This window comes from Hemibagrus wyckioides, linkage group LG09, assembly GCF_019097595.1.
Source record: "Hemibagrus wyckioides isolate EC202008001 linkage group LG09, SWU_Hwy_1.0, whole genome shotgun sequence".
In the NCBI taxonomy this organism is placed as follows: domain Eukaryota; kingdom Metazoa; phylum Chordata; class Actinopteri; order Siluriformes; family Bagridae; genus Hemibagrus; species Hemibagrus wyckioides.
The window spans coordinates 8,770,879-8,788,923 of record NC_080718.1 but is presented as its reverse complement, the minus strand read 5'-3'; the positions used below and the strand labels follow the sequence as shown (position 1 = coordinate 8,788,923).

Here is an 18,045-nt window from a genome sequence, read left to right as displayed (position 1 = left end):
TGTAGCCTAATTCATATACTTTTACATGCCCTATATTTTTTTGAAAGGTCGCGAATTGTGCTGTAACGTGTTGAAAAGTGACACAAGCATCGTAAACATTAAACTGTGTGCAAAATGGACAGCTAGTTTTACTTTTCAATGCTTTAGGAGCGGACACGCAAACGACTTTATTATTTATCCGTTTTATTTTTTGGGTTGGTCGGCATTGGGAGATTTTGGATACTCAGATCTGGCAACCTTGCTTTCCGGGAAGTGAAATAAAAGTTTGTAAGAGGCGCGTGTTGACCGAGTATAACGTCGAAATGTTTTAAATCGAAACGTACATTTGATTACATTACATTTTATTTGGTGTATGTGACTTTACTAGAGGTTGGAGTAAATGATGGAAGTGTTTAGACTACCAGAAGAAGTGTGGGTCCACGTGTTTCATTTCCTTTCCACTCCTGACAAATTAAGTGTTCGCTCTAGCTGTAGATTTTTTATGAGGCTGATCGATCGCCCTGTTTTGTGGAAGAACAAAACGCTGTATATTGAAAAAATCAACTCATTCACGTCTCATTCCTGGAGTACACTCAGCAACAGGAAGATAAGGTCGGTTGTGGTGCTGAAGACGCGAGGAAAAGAGTGGAGGCAGCTCGCGGTGCGGCTTCCATGGCTTCAGTCAGTTACTGTGGATGTGTGCTGTGCCAGTACTCTTAATTCACTTAGTGACTTTAAAAATCTAACGCGACTTGTTCTTCGGCGGTGTATCTGTCCAAGTTTAACATCACTGTCAGCACTGCGCGAGCTGTCGCATCTCAGCCTGTGTGAGGTGGTCTGTGCTTCACCGTCGGACATTATAAATGCTCTTTCCCAGCTTACTAATCTGACTTCACTTCATTACCATGCATGCAGCAAGACCATTCCTACAGCAGCATTTCCCTATCTATTACAACGCCTGCCAAAATTAAAACACCTCTCTTTAAATATGGAATCAAATCAAGGCCCTGTCTCCAAAGATGCCCTCTTCTTTCCACAAGCAAACCTCCACGTGCCCGGTGAGGATTAATTGCAAAACATAATGGCTTATTTTACTTATTATTTAGTTGCATAAATGGAAATCGCCAAATAATTTGCAGTGAATCTTGGGTCATTTGAACATTTAAAACGTCTTCCATCAATAGAAATTTTTATCAGAAAAGAAAATAAGATTTTCATTTATTTACTATTGAAGAATATTCACCATGAACTACTGACATCTTTACAAAATACAAGGGGTCCAAAAGGATAGGAACCTGAACCAGTGGAATATGTTGAGCAAAATCTGCACAAACATGATACAGCCACTGAGAAAATGGATAGAGCATAAATGTGAACATGTAGAGCATAATTCTTCAAAATAAGATCTACAAAATAAAGAGTATGTAGCTAGAAAATAGACATGAAGGAAAATTTACAGTTGAAATGACTCATTTTAATTGCTTGTGAATATAGCAAAGAATAGAGTTTAAATCAAACAAAGAAAGGATTTCACAGGTGGGATAAACTGTGATTAGATATTGATCATTGTGGAATATAATCTTGCCCATGCACAACTTGGGCTGTTCACACTGGTAGTGAGTTGACTGAATTTTCTCTCTTAACTCATATATCAAGCCACTGTGGTGTACACTGCAGCCGTATAGAGCAGAAGAGCTTAAAAAGTGGATAGAGTTCTCATTAGCAATACTGATTGTAGTCATTTAATGTGTAGAAACTTGTAATGAATTTAAATAATAAAAGAAAACTTATTTCATCAGAAACTTATTGCACAATCCTTTATTCATTTACAAATATACAGTATCTCACAAAAGTGAGTACACCCCTCACATTTTTGTAAATATTTTATTATATCTTTTCATGTGACACACTGAAGAAATGACACTCTGCTACAATGTAAAGTAGTGAGTTTACAGCCTGTATAACAGTGTAAATTTGCTGTCCCCTCAAAATAACTCAACACACAGCCATTAATGTCTAAACCGTTGGCAACAAAAGTGAGTACACCCCTAAGTGGAAATGTCCAAATTGGGCCCAAAGTGTCAATATTTTGTGTGGCCACCATTATTTTCCAGCACTGCCTTAACCCTCTTGGGCATGGAGTTCACCAGAGCTTCTCAGATTGCCACTGGAGTCCTGTCCACTCCTCCATGATGACATCACAGAGCTGGTGGATGTTAGAGACCTTGTGCTCCCCCACCTTAGGGTTTAGGTCTGGAGACATGTTTGGCCAGTCTATCACCTTTACCCTCAGCTTCTTTAGCAAGGCAGTGGTCGTCTTGGAGGTGTGTTTGGGGTCGTGATCATGTTGGAATATTGCCCTGCGGCCCAGTCTCCGAAGGGAGGGGGATCATGCTCTGCTTCAGTATGTCACAGTACATGTTGGCATTCATGGTTCCCTCAATGAACTGTAGCTCCCCAGTGCCGGCAGCACTCATGCAGGCCGGGACCATGACACTCCCACCACCATGCTTGACTGTAGGCAAGACACACTTGTCTTTGTACTCCTCACCTGGTTGCCGCCACACACACTTGACACCATCTGAACCAAATAAGTTTATCTTGGTCTTATTGGACCACAGGACATGGTTCCAGTAATCCATGTCCTTAGTCTGCTTGTCTTCAGCAAACTGTATGCGGGTTTTCTTGTGCATCATCTTTAGTATAGGCTTCCTTCTGGGACGACAGCCATGCAGACCAATTTGATGCAGTGTGTGGCGTACGATCTGAGCACTGACAGGCTGACCCCCCACCGGATATGATGCTGAGCACATGCACTCAACTTCTTTGGTGGACCATGGAGAGGCCTGTTCTGAGTGGAACCTGTCCTGTAAAACCGCTGTATGGTCTTGCCCACCGTGCTGCAGCTCAGTTTCAGGGTCTTGGCAATCTTCTTATAGCCTAGGCCATCTTTATGTAGAGTAACAATTCTTTTTTTCAGATCCTCAGAGAGTTCTTTGCTATGAGGTGCCATGTTGAACTTCAAGTGACCAGAATGAGAGGGTGGATAACACCAAATTTAACACACCTGCTCGCCATTCACACGTGAGACCTTGTAACACTAACAAGTCACATGACACCGGGGAGGGTAAATGGCTAATTGGGCCCAATTTGGACATTTCCACTTAGGGGTGTACTCACTTTTGTTGCCAACAGTTTAGGCAGTAATGGCTGTGTGTTGAGTTATTTTGAGGGGACTGCGAATTTACACTGTTATACAGGCTGTAAACTCACTACTTTACATTGTAGCAGAGTGTCATTTCTTCAGTGTTGTCACATGAAAAGATATAATAAATATTTACAAAAATGTGAGGGGTGTACTCACTTTTGTGAGATACTGTATATACAAGTATCAGTCCCAGAATTATTATTCATTAAAATCAACAAAGATAAATGTATAACATTTATAGCATGCAGTCATATGAACGACACAGATATAGATATACTTGTTTTGGTTTTCTTGTTGTCTGAGCTTATGTTTCTACATTAATTATACCGTCTTATAAATATTATATATTACATCTCATTTCTCAATGAGAAAGAGATTGAGAGCATTTGCTATCCAGTCTTATTGTTTCAATCTTATTGGTTTAATTTCAGATGGTCCACAGTGCAGCGTGCCAGCATTGATCAGCCTGGAATTGCTGAACTACATGGACCCCATTCTCTCTCCTGTGGCCTTGCAGGGTCTTCCTTCCCTCAAATTCCTGACGGTTCAATATAGAGACTGGTCTCTGGAACCACAGCTCTGCCACCTTAAAACATGGTTATCTAAAATGCCTCTCCTCTCAGAGTTAAATATTTCATGTGAGTAAGACTTCCAACTGAGGATATTTTTCTCTGGCTCTGTTTTTTTAATGAAAAGACATAACCTTTACTTTAAGAAGAGTGAAAAGAGTGGCAAAGTGTTAAAGGTACTCTTGCTGGCTCACAGCAAGCATTTGTATCGATCACAGGGTCCTGGGTTGATCCTGAGTTTGGGTTATTTTCACTGTGGAGTTTTGAATGTTTTCTTTGTATCTGCATGGGTTTCCTCTGGGCTACACAGTTTTCTCCCACCTACAAAAACAGTGGATTTTTTATGCCAAATTTCCCCTAGGTGCAATAAGAGTGTGGAAGCCAATCTTACACAAAATATGAATTGATATAAATGTGAGTTTAACTATTTTTTTATGGTTGCGTTTATTTGTTTTCAGTGGGATATCAGCTTGGTGTCTATGCTAACTCAGTGCCTCCAACTGTGTATCGCTTGTCCCTCAAAGGAGTAATGGCAGAGTTTAAAGCCTTGAGGGACTTGGCCCAAAGCGTGCCAGATCTCCTGCACCTGCACTTAGACCTATGTTTCCATAACAAGCAAAGCCTCATTGCTGAGATCCCTCACCTTTTCCCCAAGCTGCAGAGCCTGGCAATAAGGTGAGAGCTTCATCTTCAGCCATGGCTACATAGCTGTTTTTTCATTTATGGTATATGATAACTAAATATTTTTCAATACCTTTACTTCTTTCAGACATTACCAGCTTCCTGTGGAGGAGTTCCTTGGACTTGCACAGTTGTCTCATCTTAAGCATTTGGTGATTCTGGATCCTACTGCAAGACCAAATTCAGAATTAATGGATTTGACACGGAAAATGCAAATTCAGACCAACTACAGAGTTAATGTTGTTAATTTTTCGGGACCAAGAGACCCAAGTGCTTGTTTTTATGCCAATTACTGATATTCATCCTGTACAGCAGGTCTGTATACATTACAAATACATGTTCAGCTCCTAATGAAAGTCTACCACCACAGAAAAGAGGAACATATTTAGACAGAAAAGCAAAGTGTTACTTGATGAAGCTATGTTTTTCTGATTAAATATGTTCCTCTCTCCCATAGTGGTATACTTCCACCCGGTGCCACTGTATTCATACAAAAAAGTGTCATGATGTTAATTTATTTTCTATGAATTCAGATTGTACCTTATATTAATCCGCCAGAGGCAATAGAGTAGTATTTGCAAGATGATACATGGTTATAATTGTATTGATATGATTTGTGCTGTTAGAGAACATCTGTCATGAATATGCTGGTTAATTGCTTAGAATGAATTTAGACTGTATGCTAGGAGTCTTTTTATAATAATGACTCCTCAGATTTATGTTAATGACACTCTTAAGGCTTTTCTATTGCTCTCCAATGAACTGAAATGGAATGGAATGAATTAACATAATATGTCTGTTAGAAAACATGCCTAAACAAACAGGATCATGAAGACCATGGAACAAGCCTGTTACTTTCCCTGTTCTAATGGATTTAATGCTGCTTTTAAGGATGTTAAATGTTTTGGAGTTTTAGATGACCAAACCATGATACCTTTCCAGAAGATTGTCCCAGACCTGGTTTGTTTGACTGATATTTGAGGGGAGATCCAAAAAAGTCCTGAAATTCGTATGTGGCATACTTGTGACTTAGTTACAGGCTTTGCTGCTATGTAGTAAACTCTTACAGTCCTGGTGAATCAGTCATCCGGGTGGCATCATACCCATATCACACATTTGGGTATGATGTGGTTGTGGTATTTGTGTTTTTTTTGTTGTTTTTTTTCAGGTCAGACATATGAATTTTTTTTTTTAAAGAATATGTTGATATTCATTGTTTTTTTGTCATTAACTGACTCATCTGAGGCAAAGCATCAGGAAAAACTAGACCTGGATCCCACCCAGACCTGGATCTTGTGTAACTGCCATAATCCACACATGCACACTGCATTGTTATCCAAGGAGTTATTAAAGAGAAACAATGTGGTTATTGCTTCACATCCACCATATTTGCCAGATCTTGCACTTTCTTTTGGCAACTTAAAAAATTTGTTTTATAATTTCTATAATATCTTTAATATTGAAAAAAAAAAACATCGCCAAATTCAAGTGCACAACCTTAGTAAAAAAAAAAATGGCAAAAATACCATGTCTTGACAGTATGATTCTGCTCAGGAGACTGACTCGCCAGATTGTGAGCCAAGTTAAATAATGAATTTGAAAAATAATAATAAATATTAACTAGTATCCACTGATCTGTGCTATACATGTTTTTTTTCTGGATCATTTCAAATTTGGAATTTATTTGGAATTTTATTTGGAATAAAATAAAAGTGCCTACAATGGCCATGAGCATCAGAATTGGACCATGGAGCAATGTAAGAAAGTGGTGCCTGGTCTGATGAAACACATTTTCTTTTCATGCTGATGGACTAGTACATATGCATCCATTACCTGGAGAACAGATGGCAGCAGGATGCACTTCAGAAGAAGGCAAGTCAACAGAAGCAGTGAGATGCACTGGGCAGTGTTCTGCCTGGAGACTTTTGGTCCTGTCATTCATGTGGATGGGACTTTGAAACGCACAAACTCCCTAAACGTTGTTGCAGACCAAGTACACCTCATCATAGCAACGGTTATTACTTATGGCAGTGATCTCTTTCACCAGAATAATGCACCCTGCCAGACTCCAAAAATTGTTCAGAAACATTGAGGAACATGACAGTGATTTCAAGTTGTTGACCTCCAAGTTCTCCAGATCTCAATCCATTCAAGCACCTATGAGACATGCTGGATAAACAAATCTGATCCATGGAGGCTACACCATACCACCTTGCGTTATCTTCTGCTTATGTCTTGGTGCCAGATACCACAGCACACTTTAAAGGGTCTTGTGTTTTGGTGGCACAAGTGTATGCAGGTGGTTTTAAGGTTATGCCTAATCTGTGTATTAAGCACATCATCAAAATGCTAAGACATAGAGTATGTTGTATAAACAAAGTTACTGCCACATGATAAAATTGACTACTGAGCAAGTCAAGTTTGTTCTTTCAACTATATGTAGCTGATATAGTACACAGTGAAATGAAATTTAATTCAATTTTTTTTCAATTCAATTTATTTGTATAGCGCCTCTCAAAGCAGCTTTACAAAAGAAGAGAAATGGAGAAAGGGGAAAAAACTAACTAGAAATAAAAATAAATTATTAAATTAAATTATTAAACTGTTTTATCCTTAATTTATTTTATCACTAATGAGCATGCCTGTGGTGACAGTGGCAAGGAAAATCTCCCTGAGATGACATGAGGAAGAAACCTTGAGAGGAACCAGGCTCAGAAGGGAACCCATCCTCATTTGGGTGACACTGGACAGTAAATAATCTAACTGTAACCTGATTAATGTCCTTTCTGCAACAGCAATCAATGGCCCATGAGGAACTGTTAGGTCAGTGTAGTTTCTGAGTTCATTATAGACACTAATTCCTTGCTGTCACAAGCAGACAGATGAAATAGTAAATCTGTGACGGTGTGAAAGTCCCCAAGTGGCTCTGTCCACGGCTGTCTCCTGGTCACAGGCTGTCCACACAGATCCATCCACAGCATCAGTGAGCACCAGCAAGTGACAAGACTCCGACCGGGGTAGAGGCAGTGGTCACACTGGAAACTGGCAAACACTGGGAGCTCAGGAGTGGGATGTATAGCTTGACAGAGAAAGACAGAGAGAAAGAGAAAGATATTAGGTATGCTTCTGATAATGTGATGTTTAAAGACAATGTATATTATGTGTAAAGTGCAGGCAGGGACTCCGGCAAGACTAGCTATGACAGCATAACTAAAAGGGAGAGCCAGAAGGTGACAGACATGAAGGCTTCCCAGGACATAAGCGTCCATCCACTTCACAGTCAGCAAACCTGAGCGATTTGCAGAGGGTGGTAAGGCGACAGCATCCAAACATCCCAGTACACCAAACACTCTATGCCGATGGACCTTTCAGATCTGCTCCTTTACCTAAGAAAATCTATACATAGAAAGCTTGACTAAACAAATGTGTCTTCAGCCTAGACATAAACATTGAGAGTGTGTATGAATCCCGAACACTAATTGGAAAGCTGTTCCATAACTGTGGGGATTTGAAAGAAAAATGTTAAAAATGTTAGTGCTTTACATTCATGCATGATATTCATCCAGGTCCATGGTGCTACAGAGAAGGCAGAGCTACATAAAACAACACAGAACAAAGGACTATGTAGACAGACATAGTTCTACACAATGGGCATACTGGAAGAAATATATACATACATACATACACACATACAAAAATGAGTATTTCACCTGAGGAAAAAGTTAGGACACCCTTTGCCATAATAGCTAGTGTTTCCCCCAGTGGCTAAAATAACCTCAATGAGCCATCTACCAGTTTCTGACATCAACTGGAAGAACGTTTCCCCCACTCCTCAATGCAGAATTATTTCAGCTGTGTGATGTTTGGGGTGTTTCTTGCATGCACAGTCTCAAATCACCCCACAGGATCTCGGTACCCAACCCCTGAAAAACAGCCCCACACCATAATCCCCCCTTCACCAAACTTTACACTTGGCACAATGCAGTCAGGCAAGTACTGTTCTCCTGATAACTGTCAAACCCAGACTCGTCCATCGGATTGCTAGACAGAGAAGCATGATTGATCACAAAAGAGAACACCTCTCCACTGCTCTAGCGTCCAGTGTCGGCGTGCTTTACACCACTGCATCCAACGATTTGCATTGCACTCTGTGATGTAAGGCTTGGATGCAGTTGCTCGGCCATGAAAACCCATTCCATGAAGCTTTCTACACATTGTTCTGAAGGCCACATGAAGTTTGGAGGTTTGGAGCTATTGACTGCAGAAAGTTGGTGAATTCTACACACTGTGTGCTTCAGCATGTGCTGACCACACCTGAATTCAATGTTTTGAAGGGGTGTCCTAAAACATCCACTCTTTCTATTTTCAAGACTCATCATGTGGACCACGTCTGGCTCTGTGATAGCACTGTGATTCAGCTTAATGTACCATTTTACTCAGCGCCACCCGCTTCACCTCCTTCCATTTCAGCTCACTTAGGGTATCAGAGACAAGGCTGAAAAGGACATAATACTATTGTAGCTTCTGTAAAAACAGTTTCTCTTGCTCATCTGGAGATATCTAAAAGGAAGAGTACAAATTGGACAAGCAAATTCAATTCAATGGAAGTTTCTAGCAACAAGAAACTTATATAAGGTGTGATTTCTTAATATTTAAAATATTTTTCGATTTTTCATATTTATCGATGAACATATTTACATATTAATCTGCACTTGTTCATTTGCACAATTTCTACTATTTGCATTTCTGGTAGATGCTAAACAGCATTTTGTTGCTATGTACCAGTACTTTGCTATCTATCTATCTATCTATCTATCTATCTATCTATCTATCTATCTATCTATCTATCTATCTATCTATCTATCTATCTATCTATCTATCTAAATTAGTAGGATCAACCATTCTTTAATTGTGGCATTAATGTGGATTTATTGATTTCTCAGACCATAGATAGGATGAACAGCCTTCTTTTTTCTGGGTGTAACTCATTACCATGACAACTACCAGCCAGAAGAGGTAAATAGCACCACAGGACAACAGAACATTGGGATATAAGGACTTGCTGTTATCATTACACATTTTGTTACTTGTGCATTATGATGTAAAGAGGATCATTATTACATAGCTTTTACACCTATAGCCCAGCACAAAGGTAACATTGCTTAAATTTCACATTGCATCTCAAACGTCTTTGCTATTCAGGGGGGAATCACACTGAAACCCTTTACTTTAAATTTACAGGTCATTGCTAATAATATTCTATTGTATTTCCCTAAAACCTCTTGCTATTTGGTTTTGTAGAGAATTATTAAATTGTTCTGACTGACAAAAGTTTATTGCCATGGGTAAGGTCTACTTGAACAATGTACCCAAAAATCAATTGGCAGACATTCCTGGATTCTGTTGAATTCTCCAAATGTTTTGTCTGCCTGCAATGGGCCAAAAACGAATCTGACCGTAAAGGTGTATCTCAGCAACAACTCTGCATACTCACACAAGCTTCTTCTAGTCCATGATCTGAGGGCGATGCACCAAACTTCATGACAGTGGCACATACTGGCCAAAATGTATATCATGTTGACGTTTCTTCTCCGAATTTTCTCGTCTTCACCAAATTTGTCATACATCATCTTCAGACCAACCTGGATAAAGGAATTTTGATAATCCAAACTGTTTGCCCATAATGACCCAACAAATATGATGGTGAAGCTGCCAAACAGGATGTGAGGGTCTATCTCAACAATGAACTTTTGTCTTTTGTCAAATATTTACCATTTTCTGTATTTCTGCATAAAAATTACCTAGAAAGTGATTGGATCCTTTAGAATCCTAGATAACGAAACTAAACAAAGAGAAAGCAGAGAAGCATCTCAGAAGGTTCAACAACCTTTCAACCTTGAGGCGGATAGGCAAAAGACCGGACTGAGTCCTGCTTCTGTCATCCAACAACAGAAAGCTGAGGCTGCAGTGGGCACAAGGCCGATGATTCTCAATTTCTGCTGAGGCACAGAGATGACATCAGCTAACAGCATGAATACACACACACACACATGCACGTATTTGTACACTTGTGAGGACCTTGACATGGGACAGTGTTGTGAGGGCCACCTTTTCTCTTAGTGTTATTAAAAAACAAAGACTACAACCCACCGGTGGGTGTCACTGTCATAATTGATCACTGTTTAAAATACAAAACACTCTTCATTGAACTCACAACCTTTGCTGTGAGGACCTTCAGTTGCTAGGCAGATTTTTGCTGCTTAGCGAATTTTACAGCAAGTGGGCGGATCCAAGTGTTTTTTTATTTGTTAACTTAATTAATTAAGTTAATGAAGAGAATGTCTGTTATTGGTCACAAATCTAGAGGGAGGGAGGACTTTTTTTTTCTTTTTTTTTCTTTTTTTTTCTGAGGCCTTTAAAGCAAAAAAACTTTATAAGATATAAAAAGTTATTTAAGAATAATGGTTGATTTGTGTTTATTTTGAGCTGCCTTTCATAATTAAATGAATTTAAATAGGTTTTATTTTGCAATTAATTACAAAATTAAATTCTAAAGCCAACTGCGATTGCTAAAGTGACACCATAAACAATGTAAAAGAAGACTGGAGTATACTGACGGATATCGGAAGAGCACACAGAAATACAAGCTGACGCAGGTAAGAAAGCACTTTGCTGTATATGTGATTACAACTAATCGTACTTTATTTTTTATTTAGTTTATTAGAAAAATTAAATCATATTAAAACAATCTCGAAGCACACCATACACAATGCGCTGTAGGTGATGAGCGCGCATTGCGAATGCGCATTGTCCTGTGAGCTCATAGATTTACCTGACTGCACGTGGGAGTTTAAAGAGCAGTGAAGGAGCAGTTATCAGTCGCGGGCCGTGCATTTCACATCTAAGCCTTCACTGGTGTCCTTCCTGAATTAATCCACCTCTATATCATCAGACCTCCTAAAATTCTGCGATTCTCCATAAACTGTACACAAATTCGTGATCGCCTCAGTCCCCTTTAAATTTCATATGAAAACGGAGGCAGACTTCCGCTCTCCCCGTCTTTCAGCACGTTCTTCAATCAATGGATCCGAGGATCAGAGGACAAGTGTGTGTGTGTGTGTGTGTGTGTGTGTGAGAGATCAGGAAGACTCATATTTGGCTTGTTCAGTACTCAAATGTTATACACATCTATGCAATACAGTGGAATGCTGTAATAAGTTAACCATCCTACCCTGTTAGTCAAACCTTAATTTCATTTCATTTCATTTCTTATTTATTTATTTATTTATTTATTTATTTATTTATTTATTTATTACTACTGTACCCTCAAATGAAAATTCTAGAATCGCCCCTGGATGCCACGGCAATAGATAATAATCAACCGTTAAATACCAAAGTAAAAAAGAAATTAGGCTACAGTATTCCCCCTCACAAGGAACAGTCCATTTTATTACGGTTACTTTTCTCAAAAAAGACATTCTTGATGACGCGTGCAGCAAACTGCAATCTCCGGAGGACACAGCATCTGAAATGAGATGCAGCGAATATAGAAACACTGTATATGTGCGGTTTGCTGCCTCTGACTACTCCAACTATCCAATCAAAGGACGGGTAATTGCTGACATAATCATATGCCTGCTAGATGGCCCCAGTGACGCCAACTCGAAATCTGATTGGTTAGGGTGCTTATTTTAAGCTACGGGCGCCTGCACTATTGATTCTGAAGGCCTTAAGACAGATTTCTTTCACCCTGGCAACACATGATGTCTGCCACTGGCTGAAATATGATTGGATAAATACTCTTATCATAAATATACACTACTGGAAGCAGCGCAACCAAGAGAAAAGCTATGAAATGTAGAGTATTGACTACTGGGAATAATTTAATACACAGTTATGGAAAAATATATTAAATATATTAAAATGCAAGTCAGTGATTCAGATCACTGCTGTTTAGGCCAGCAGAGAAGGCCTTGCTGGCCCTGAGGGCCCACCACTGGCGGTTATACAGGTGCACACTTTAATTGGAAGCTTGTGAGTGATGTGATATTATAATTTGATGAGTTGTTATTTTGAGGGTGTAATGTGTATTGATGCCATTTAATATTTTAAACATCGGAATAAGTTCGTCTGCTCTCGGTCACACTGTTAAAGTGTGCACGTCGAGTTAAAGAGCTTAAATCCCGCAGTGTTCAGGCCGCAGCTCAGGACATCATTATTTATTTATAAAGCAGTGTATTTAAAAACTATTGCCTGTAACAGACACAGTGCACAATCACTAATAAAATAGTTCATGTTTGTTAACTGTTATATCACGTGCTGCTCATCTTAGCTAATTAGTCGCTAGGAATTATGCTGATAGAACTGAGATGTTGATGTTTGGCTAATCAAAGCTCTCAGCTGATTCAGGATGAAATTCTATTCACTGCCTTTAGTTAATGCAGATCCATGTTTCTGTATGGTGTGCCAATAGGGTCAAACAAGACTAGCAAGGTTTGAAACTCTTGCTGGATCAAACAAGACTAGCAAGGTTTGAAACTCTAAGCTGTTTATCATGTTTGAAAATGACTAAAATACTATACATATAGCTAAAAACATAAAATCTCAGATTCTTTTAATTATTTCTATTTAAATAAAACAGATAAATTTGTTTTACTACAGTAAAGGTTAGTAAAAATGTAAATGTAGAGACTGATTTTTAATGCAACATCAATAGATACAGTTACTTGTGTTAAACCTAGTATAGTGTAATTCTCTGTTTATGTTTCTATAAAAGCTTTTTATTTTACAGGAGTTAAAGACTAAAGATGCCATTGATGAAATTACGGGCAATGAAGATGCCACGACCGGTCAGAGTTCTGACTCTGATGCTCTCTATATTGACCATGGCAGCCCTTGTAAAGTACAAAATCAGGAAAAGGAGGGAAAATCCATAAAAGAAGATGGTAGGTCAGACAACAAAAATGTGAATATTATAGCTAACGTGCACAAAACGTGAGGGATCAGAAAGGAAAAACATCTGTTAAGGGCAAAAGAAATTAGCAAGACATTACCCAAGACAACAGAAGTTAAATGATAAATATTTCCCCTGTTTTCATGCTTTACAGTTAAGGATCATATCTTCTCCAAGGACCAGATTGCACCAGAATCCAAGGAATGTACTGATGTTGAATGTTTGTTTAAACCATAATCAGACATGATCATTATGCATATAATTTTGCATTTTTCCAGACTTTTTAATGTAAAATCATCAAATGTATGAGGATTGAAATCAGTTCAGGTTTTGTTTCTTATGCTGTTTTTCAATATTTATTTACATAAGATGGTATGTGGTGAACTGATGTAGTGGCATATAGTTTTAAATCTTATATTTAGCAGAATCTTGTAAAATGATTGTGTACATTTAAAATGATGAAATGTCTCTTTGCATTCCAGAAGCGAAGTCAGGGAGAAATGTGCCAAAAAAGCCGGGACGATGCGATCGACGCACTTCCCCAATTCCAAGTAATGTCTGATAGCAGTAAAATAATATTGTCTGTTTATAATATACACTCACCATCTACTTTAATAGGAACCTACATTTATTTAGTTGTCCAGTGAGACAGTCATGTGTTAGCAGCAGGATGCATAAAATCCTGCAGAGAGCAAGAGCTTCATTTAATGAAACCTTGTGTCATTTCACTATGTATTGCGTCAGCTATATGTGGTTGAAATGACAGTAAAGCTTCTTGAATCTTGAACCTCAAACATCAGAATAAAAAAATATATTTCTCTGCGACTTTAACTATGGCTTGGATTTTAATGCCAGATGGGTTGGTTTGAATATTTCAGAAACTGCTGATCTCCTGGGATTTTCACACACAACAGTCTCTAGAGTTTCACAAAATTGTGCGAAAACAAAAAACTGTGAGGAGGGTCTGCAAGCTGAAACACCTTGTTGATGGGAGAGATCAGAGGAGAATGACTAGTCTGGTCTGAGCTGAAAGGAAGTCTACAGTATCTTAAATAATCACTCTCAAGAATCTGACTCTGTCATGAGCACAGACTCACTGAAACTTTTGAAGAAAGGAAAACAGCTTTTCTTCATCTGTCCCGTTTCAGTGAGCCTGTGCTCATAATATGCCTCAGATTCCTGTTACTAGCTGACAGAACGTGATATGGTCTTCTGCTGTGGTGGCTTGTCCACCTCAAGTTAAGATGCTGTTCTGTTCACCTTGGCTATACAGAGTGATTATTTGACTTACTGTGGACTTCCTGACAAACTGGAAAACCAACCAGGTCATTTTACTATGATCTCTCATCAACATTCAGGTAGCTCCATAAATCAGCAGTCTGTAGGTGGATGGTGAGTGTATCTGCATATCAGTAAATGACATGAGTCATTTTAAGTGATTCTAATTTAGCAAACCACTAACCACCAGATTTCTCACATCTAACCTTTTATATAGATCAAGTAAAAAGAGAGTAAAAAGATCTTGTGTCCAGAATCCAGTTTTAAATGTATGATTTAATGCACCGAAACTGTGTGCTTTAATGCAACGTGGCTCCGTAAAAACATTTTTATTTTCCTGACATTAGTTTTTGCCACCTAGTTACCAGAGCAGCTACCAGAGAAACCATGTCAATCCTAGTTTTAGCTTGCACACAATTTTCTTTTTAAAACTATGAAACACTAGTAACACATCATCATATTTACAAATATGACCCATTATTTTTGTATGGAGCTTAACCAATTCCAGGCAGGTTAGTGTACATGGATTGAGTTGTGTAAGATAATTGTATGTGCCTTAATTGTCTGGAATGTATCATGATTTTAACCCATGAACAGAACTTCAGTGATTTGTTAGTGACTGTGACACAGACCCTTGTATTTATCTCTGTCTCTCATGCTAGCTCTGTATTTCTCTCTTTTTATTTCTCTGTGCTATCTCTCTTTCTCACTGTCTCATTCTCTCTCTATCTCTGAATTTCTCTTTTTGTCATCTTCATTTAATATCTCACGTGGACTTGTCAGATATTTACTAAATAGTAATATGCATTATTTCTGCAGATCCAAATAATAATCCACCACAAATGAAGAAGCATCAAAACATGGAGTGAAGAAGAAAAAGAGGCGGAGCACAAGTATCTCATTTGAGCATATCTGAACCAGATCTAAAACAAAGATCATGGAAGGACGTAAAACATTTTGTATATAATTCTGTCCCGAAACAAAAAAGGTTATTTGGCAAATGTGCAGTAATTGTGAAACTGAACCAAGGGAACCAGGTTTGTTCTTTTGCACTATATTGGTGGCCTTTTAAGTTACCAGTGCACTAATATTATTTTGCATATATTTTCTGGCTATATTTTTTTCTTTTTCCTGATTTTTTAAGAAAATGCACTAATTTGAATACTGTATATTTTAGACTGAAATAGCACTGCCTAATTCTGTTCCGTCAGTTGTACTCATGTTCATTTTGTTTTACTCAAGTACATTTGTTGCTGCTCTCCAACATCCACATCTGCATTATATATGATTACTATAGACAAGAATGTCTTTCCTTTGTTTTCTGTTCTTTGTGCAGAACAAAGTCTGCAATGTTTTTGTCATCTGAAATATGCTATTATGCAATGATTTGCTAATTGTAATTTCAAGCCACTCGATTAATCATTAGTGTAAACAACTAGTGGTCATTATGTGTGTGTATATAATACATACATTACTTAGACAGTGTGAGCCACTGCACTTGATTGAGGGCAAAAACCTCTTCTGTGTGGAGAGGGTAATACTGTACTTGACAGTGGTTTGTTGTACTAATTATGTACTGTTATGGATTGTATTGGCTGCCTTTTGTTTTTTATTAAACAAGTTAACTTGATAAATTTTCAGATTTTCATTTGTCTGAAATATATCCAGGGTAAATGTTCAGTATATTTCATGCATATCTGATTGCATGTAAGTTCTAATTGCTTGCAGATGTTTTATTTGTCTATATCTAAAAACTTAATTGCAATTGAATTCCAGATGGATTCCTAATAAAATATTTAAACAGGAATGTTCAATATATGATAAAGGTGTTTGTGATACAGAGTACAGACTGTGTGGTGATGAGGGGAGGGGTGGACACTGCAGCTCCTCAACTCACTCTTATATTCACCTCAAACTAAACCCAATAACCTGCTGAAACATTCCTGAATATCTCTGTTCCTTCACTATCTGAAAGTCTGAATGTTGAAATGTTATACACTATATTGCCAAAAGTATTCGCTCACCTGCCTTGACTCGCATATGAACTTAAGTGACATCCCATTCCTAATCCATAGGGTTCAATATGACGTCGGTCCACCCTTTGCAGCTATAACAGCTTCAACTCTTCTGGGAAGGCTGTCCACAAGGTTTAGGAGTGTGTTTATGGGAATTTTTGACCATTCTTCCAGAAGCGCATTTGTGAGGTCACACACTGATGTTGGACGAGAAGGCCTGGCTCTCAGTCTCCGCTCTAATTCATCCCAAAGGTGTTCTATCGGGTTGAGGTCAGGACTCTGTGCAGGCCAGTCAAGTTCATCCACACCAGACTCTGTCATCCATGTCTTTATGGACCTTGCTTTGTGCACTGGTGCACAGTCATGTTGGAAGAGGAAGGGGCCAGCTCCAAACTGTTCCCACAAAGTTGGGAGCATGGAATTGTCCAAAATGTCTTGGTATGTTGAAGCATTCAGAGTTCCTTTCACTGGAACTAAGGGGCCAAGCCCAGCTCCTGAAAAACAACCCCACACCATAATCCCCCCTCCACCAAACTTTACACTTGGCACAATGCAGTCAGACAAGTACCGTTCTCCTGGCAACCGCCAAACCCAGACTCGTCCATCAGATTGCCAGATGGAGAAGCGCGATTCCTCACTCCAGAGAACGCGTCTCCACTGCTCTAGAGTCCAGTGGCGGCGTGCTTTACACCACTGCATCCGACGCTTTGCATTGCACTTGGTGATGTATGGTTTGGATGCAGCTGCTCGGCCATGGAAACCCATTCCATGAAGCTCTCTGCGCACTGTTCTTGAGCTAATCTGAAGGCCACATGAAGTTTGGAGGTCTGTAGCGATTGACTGCAGAAAGTTGGCGACCTCTTCACACTATGCGCCTCAGCATCCGCTGACCCTGCTCCGTCAGTTTACGTGGCCTACCACTTCGTGGCTGAGTTGCTGTCGTTTCCAAACACTTCCACGTTCTTATAATACAGCTGACAGTTGACTGTGGAATATTTAGGAGCAAGGAAATTTCACGACTGGATTTGTTGCACAGGTGGCATCCTATCACAGTTCCACGCTGGAATTCACTGAGCTCCTGAGAGCGACCCATTCTTTCACAAATGTTTGTAAAAACAGTCTGCATGCCTAGGTGCTTGATTTTATACACCTGTGGCCATGGAAGTGATTGGAACACCTGATTCTGATTATTTGGATGGGTGAGCGAATACTTTTGGCAATATAGTGTATATCACTCATAAACAGTAAAAATAGGATTGAAATATTTTTCAGGAGTATTACATTACTTATACACATTAATGGTGATTAGTGTAATTAGTGTGACAAAGGAGTCAGTGTTTAGGGTGAAACGGGAATCTAGGG

General features: G+C 38.9%; 1 protein-coding gene and 1 long non-coding RNA gene across 3 annotated transcripts; both read left to right on the top strand.

Annotated features, from left to right (window-relative positions):
* The first annotated feature begins 253 nt into the window (after nt 1-253).
* On the top strand, nt 254-6,846 carry im:7136021 (uncharacterized). 2 transcript variants are annotated; one of them, XM_058399483.1, is made up of 4 exons: nt 254-1,037; nt 3,619-3,825; nt 4,215-4,431; nt 4,526-6,846. In XM_058399483.1, exons 1-4 carry the CDS (start codon nt 380-382, stop codon nt 4,731-4,733), a joined length of 1,290 nt encoding a protein of 429 aa, XP_058255466.1. In that variant the 5' UTR covers nt 254-379; the 3' UTR covers nt 4,734-6,846. The 2 variants fall into 2 exon arrangements, with proteins under 2 accessions (XP_058255466.1, XP_058255467.1); XM_058399484.1 differs by lacking the exon at nt 254-1,037 and adding an exon at nt 2,368-3,063.
* A 4,008-nt stretch (nt 6,847-10,854) lies between these two features.
* On the top strand, nt 10,855-16,261 carry LOC131359540 (uncharacterized). Its single transcript, XR_009205794.1, has 4 exons — nt 10,855-11,093; nt 13,229-13,382; nt 13,545-13,941; nt 15,488-16,261. It is a non-coding gene; the product is annotated as an uncharacterized LOC131359540 (long non-coding RNA).
* The last annotated feature ends 1,784 nt before the right edge of the window (nt 16,262-18,045 follow it).